Genomic DNA, 6,210 nt, shown 5'->3' on the forward strand with positions numbered 1-6,210 from the left:
GCAGATCAAGATTCAGCCCCAGGCCCCCCACCTCAAGTCGCTTACCCTCCTGGCTCAGCAAGGGCAGTGTGGGCAACAAGTTCTTGCTCACGCCCTGCAGGCAAGGGATGATGGTGTCCAGCATCTCCACTCCCCAGTGGGCTCTCTTGCTGGGTCTTCGACTGGTCTTTTATCTTCCTTCTGGAACTTTTATACAAAAGTGATTTTCCCACCCACCAGTCCTCTCTCCCCAGACCTCTGGATAACCCTTAAATATACAAATTACCAAATATTGAAATTTTTCTCTCCCAAATGTCTTTCCTCGCTGTTCCTCCCCCTGCCCTGGCTCTTCCTGAGCGGCTTCCACCGCAGGAAAACCAGAGCGGAAAAGCACCAGAATGAGCGCTGCAAATCCTAGCTAACAGCTGGCACCACTGAGAGGCTCAGTGAGTATGAGCCTCTGCTGGGGCGGGAGTGGGCCAACCCCGGGGAGGGAGGGGCGCGTTGCTAGGATGCAACAAAGGGTCGCTCCATTGCTAGGGCCTTGGCCCCGCCCCCTGAGATGAGCCCCAGGTTGTCCCGGTGACTTCAGGACCTCCAGATAGCGAGGTTGGGGATGTATTTTAACGCTGTTTCCTTCCCCTCTTACCCTGAGGAGCAAAGAGACTTGGTCCTTTTTGCAATCACCTTATACAAATCGGAATACCATTTGCCCCAGTGATGGACATCTGAATCTCTGGATCTGTTTGAGGGCTTAAGTTTGAGCTGGAATTTGTTTCCCAGTTGTGGTTTTTCCTGGGCTCCCCTCCTAGGAAAAGAAATGCTGGAGAGCCAGGACCGGTTTGGCTCAGTGGATGGAGCGTCGGCCTGCGGATTGAGGGGTCCCGGGTTCGATTCTGGTCAAGGGCATGTACCTTGGTTGCGGGCACATACCCAGTGGGGGGTATGCAAGAGGCAGCTGGTCGATGTTTCTCTCTCATCGATGTTTCTAACTCTGTCCCTCTCAATTCCTTTCTGTGTAAAATCAATAAAATACATTTTTTTTAAAAAAAAGAAATGCTGGAGGATTGGGGAGGGAGTCGACTTTTTTTAGTCATTTGACTTCAAATTCTAAACAGTTTGTGCAATCAAAACCATATTTTAAATATAATAGCAAGTAGCAGGAATACTGTATCATATATGGCCATAATAGTAAAAGGGGATAAGTGCCCACTGTGTAAATTATACAATAACATATATGCTATAAATGGGTATTAACACCAACAATTAAAAATAAGTTCCCTGACTTTATAAAAGATCATCTTCAATTAAAATAATGGCATACAAACAGAATAAATTATGACTAAGCAATATGAACAAAAACCATGTTCCCAGAGCCTGGTGCAGTGGAAAGGTCAGTGGGCTGCATGTCTGCAGACCTTCCCTCCTTCATGAATTCCTAGCTGTGTAATAATCAACTTAAAGAATTAGAACAAGCCCTAGCTTTGTAGTCACCAACTTAAAGAATTAGAACGAATCCAAGCTGGTTTGGCTCAGTGGATAGAGTGTCAGCCTGAGGACTGAAGGGTCCTGGGTTCAATTCTGCTCAAGGGCACATGCCTGGGTTGCGCCCAATCCCCAGTAGGGGGTATGGAGGCAGCAGCCAATTGTTGATTCTCTCTCATCATTGATGTTCCTCTCTCTCCCTTTCCCTTCCTCTCTGAAATCAATAAAAATATATTTTTTTAAAAATTAGAACAAGAACATCAAGAAAAGCCCAGAATAAGTAAAAGGAAGGAAATAAAGATTAGAGCAGAAATAAATGAATAAATGACACAGACTAAAAAGTCAATACCAAAAAAAAAAAAAAAAAAATCAATGAAATCAAGAAATGGTTCTTTGATTTTTTACAGAGAGGAAGAGAGAGAGGGATAGAGTTAGAAACATCGATGAGAGAGAATCATTGATCAGCTGCCTCTTGCACACCCCCAAGAAATGGTTCTTTGAAAAAATAAACAAGATTGATGAACTTTTAGCCAAACTCATCAAGAAACAAAGAAAGAGGATTCAAATAAATAAAATCAGAAACAAAAGTGGTGAAGTAACAACTGACTCTACAGAAATACAAAGGATTGTAAGAAAATAATATAAACAACTATATGCCAACAAACTGGACAATGTAGATGAAATGGACAAATTCCTAAAAAAATACAATCTCCCAAAACTGAATCAAAAAGAATCAGAAAACCGAAATAGGCCAATAACAACTGATGAAATAGAAGCAGTAATCACAAAATTCCCAGCAAACAAAAGCCCTGGTCTGGAGGGCTTCACAGGCAAGTTAGTCAAAGAACTAACACCTATACTCCTCCAACAATTCCCAAAAATCCAAGAGAAGGAACATTTACAAGCTCTTTGTATGAGGCCAGCATTATCCTAATCCCAAAACCAGATAAAGACACTACAAAGAAAATTACAGCCCAACATCCCTGGTGAATATAGATGCTAAAATCCTCAACAAAATAGTAAATCACATTTAGCAATATATGAAAATGATCATACACCATGACCAAGTGGGATTCATTACAGGGATGTAAGGCTGGTATAATATTTGTAAATCAATAAACATGATATATCACATAAACAAATTAAAAGATAAAAATCACATGATCATATCAATAGATGCAGAAAATGCATTCAACAAAATACAACATCCATTTTTGATTAAAAAAAAAACCTCTCAGCCAAAACCGGTTTGGCTCAATGGATAGAGCGTCGGCTTGGGGACTGAAAGGTCCCGGGTTCGATTCCGGTCAAGGGCATGTACCTTGGTTGCGGGCATATCCCCGATGGGGGGTGTGCAAGAGGCAGCTGATCAATGACTCTCTCTCATTGATGTTTCCAACTCTCTCTCTCCCTTCCTCTCTGTACAAAATCAATAAAATATATTTTAAAACAAACAAACAAAAAAAAAAAAAACCTCTCAGCAAAGCCGAACAGTTTGGCTTAGTGGATAGAGTGTCGGCCTGCGGACTGAAAGGTCCCAGGTTCGATTCTGGTCAAGGGCATGTGCCTTGGTTACAGGCATATCCCCAGTAGGGGATGTGCAGGAGGCAGCTGATTGATGTTTCTCTCTCATCAATGTTTCTAACTCTCTATCCCTCTCTCTTCCTCTCTGTAAAAAAATCAATAAGATATATATATATATATATATATATATATATATATATATATATATTTAAAAACTCTCAGCAAAGTGGGAATAGAGGAAGTGTATCTCAACAAAGGACAAATATGACAAACCTAGAACGAGCATCATACTCAATGGGCAAAAACTAAAACCATTTCCCCTAAGAACTGGAACAAGACAAGGGTGCCCGCTTTCACCATTCTATTCAAAACTAGGAGCCCAGCATGTGAAATCACACAGCCCTGCCCACCCACGCAGCCTTGCCTTGACACCTGTACCTCTCTACGCAGAGCTCCAGCACTCCTGGCCTTCTCTGGCTGCTTCAAGCTCCACCCAGTGCCTCAAGTCACCTAGGATTGGTCCTGCCTTCTCAGGCACATCTCCGTTTCTGCCCTATCGGAGCAACCTGCCCTGTCATCCTGTCATGGCACAGAGGAGAGCGTGGAAGCCTCCCACCTGCTGTGCTGTGTTCCTTTCCCTGGCATGTGGGTGGCAGGGCACTCTTGAGTGCGAGTGGTGGGTGGCGAAGGACTGGTGAGGGGGGCACTACAGGCTATCACCCCAGCCCTGCCCAGCATGGGATGGTCCCACCTCCTAGGGCTTCTGCCCCACCTCTGGAGCAATGCCCTGCCATGCACGTGCAGGCAGCCTCCTGTGATCAGTCGATCAGTCGTTAAGCATTATGGCATTCCGACCATTAGCATATTAGTTCTTTATTATGATAGTACTGAAAGTCCTAGCCATAACAATCAGATAAGAAGAAATAAAAGGCATACCAATTGGAAGGAAGTAAAACTCTTCATTATTTGCAGATGACATATTAGACACAGAAAACTCTAAAGACTCCACCAAAAAAACTACTACATTTAATAAATGACTTTAGCAACATAGTAGGATACAAAATAAACACCCCAAAAATCTATGGCTTTTTAATATACCAATAATTAATTCTCAAAAAGAGAAACTAAACAAATAATCCCATTTACTAATGTAACAAAAAAAATTAAGGTACTTAGGAATAAACTTAACCAATGAGGTAAAAGACTTGTACTTGAAAAACTAAAAGACAAAAGAGATAGAGGAAGAAATAAACAAGTGGAAGAACATACTGTGTTCCTGGACTGGTAGAATTAACATCATTTAAATGTCCATACTACCCAAGGTAATCTACGGATTCAATGTAATCCCTATTAAAATACTAACAGCATATTTACAGATCTAGAACAAATACTCCAAAATTTTATATGGACTTAATAAAGACCCCCAAGAGCTGCAACAATCTTCAGAGAAAAGAACAAAGTTGGAGGAATCACGATACCAGATATCAAGTTATACTACAAAGCCTGGCACTGAGAAAAGACAGGCATAAAAATCAATAGAACAGAACACAGATCCCAGAAATCGACCCAAGCCATTACGCTCAAGTAATATTTGACAAAGGAGGCAAGAGCATACAATGGAGTAAAGATAGTCTCTTCAATAAATGGTGCTGGGAAAATTGGACAAATACATGCAAAAAAAAAGGAAGGAAGGAAGGAAGGAAGGAAGGAAGGGAGGGAGGGAGGGAGGGAGGGAGGGAGGGAGGGAGGGAGGGAGGGAGGGAGGGAGGGAAACTAGACTACCGACTTAAACAATACCCAAGAGTAAACTCAAAATAGATAAAAGACCTAAATGTAGTCGGGAAACCATAAAAATCCTAAAAGAAATCATAGGCAGCAAAATCTCAGACATGACTCATAGCAATGTTTACAGATACATGTCCTAGGGCAAAGGAAACTAAGGAGAAAATAAACATGGCACTACATCAAAACAAAAAGCTTCTAATACATAGCAAAAGAAACCATCAAAAAAAATGAAAAGGGAGCCCACTGTATAGGAGAACGTATTTGGTAATGATACATCTGTTAATATCCAACATACATAAGGAACTCATACAACTTAACAAAAGGAAGACCAACAACCCAATTACAAAATGGACAAAGGACCTAAATAGACACTTCTCCAAAGGCGACCTACAGATGATCATTATGCAAAAATGCTCAGTCACTGATCATCAGAGATGCAAATTAAAACAGCAATGAAGTATCACCTCATACCTGTCAGAATGAATACCATCAACAAATCAACAAATGACAGGTGCTGGTGAGGATGTGGAGAAAAGGGAACCCTAGTACACTGCTGGTGGGAATGCAGATTGGTGAAGCCATTATGGAAAACAGTATGGGGTTTACTTTAAAAGTTAAATATGGAATTGCCATTTGACCCAGTGATCCCACTTCTAAGAATAAATATATCCTAAGAAACACAAAACACCAATCAAAAAAAATGTATGCACCCCTATGTTCTAGCAGCCCAATTTACAACAGCTAAGATCTGGAAATAGGCCAAGTGCCCATCAGTTCATGGGTAGATAAAAAAGCTGTGGTACATTTGTATCATAGAATACTATGCAGCAGTAAGAAGAATCTCAGCATGGAGGGAACTGGAGAGTATTATACTAAGCAAAATAAGGCAGTCAGAGAAAGACAAACATCACATGGTCGCACTCATATGTAGAATCTAATAAACAAAATAAATCCAGAGACATAGAAGCATGGAACAGACTGCAGAATCTCAGAGGAAAGGTGGGGGGAGGATGGGTGGGTTGCAAATGATCAACCAAAAAACTTGTATGCATAACCCATGGACACAGAAAATAGGATGGTAAGGCCTGGGGTGGGGGCGGGCTACAAGGGGTCATTGGGTGGGAGGGGAGGACATATGTAATACTTTCATATGTCTATTTCATAAAATCTTTTAGATTTTTTAAAATAAAATATTATCAATGCAATGACATCTGGGACATTATGGTTGTGAATATGCTTTATTTTTAAGTAAAAAAAAAAAAAAAAAAAAAAAGAATCAGCCAAAACAAAATGTTTTGTCTCTGAATATTTCAAACTTAAGGGGAAAAGTCATTAATGAGGAACATATTTTCATTTTTCAATGTTTTTAATTTTTTATTAATATTTTAATTAAGCTTCATAGTCACTAAACATTTTTAAAATTAGGTTTCATGATCC

At 40.6% G+C, this 6,210-nt stretch overlaps 1 protein-coding gene across 1 annotated transcript in view; it reads right to left on the minus strand.

The window, feature by feature from the left end:
• The window catches only part of CCDC81 (coiled-coil domain containing 81), a gene marked incomplete at its 5' end in the record, with an annotated part of 33,743 nt that extends 33,619 nt beyond the window's left edge, over window positions 1-124 (minus strand). Inside the window, one exon of the mRNA XM_084895238.1 lies at window positions 46-124. Coding sequence (XP_084751364.1) covers window positions 46-124 — 79 coding nt within the window. The remainder of the gene's footprint in view (window positions 1-45) is intronic.
• Between the last annotated feature and the right edge of the window lie 6,086 nt (window positions 125-6,210).

Source organism: Pipistrellus hanaki, assembly GCF_964339955.1.
Source record: "Pipistrellus hanaki genome assembly, chromosome: 9".
NCBI lineage: Eukaryota > Metazoa > Chordata > Mammalia > Chiroptera > Vespertilionidae > Pipistrellus > Pipistrellus hanaki.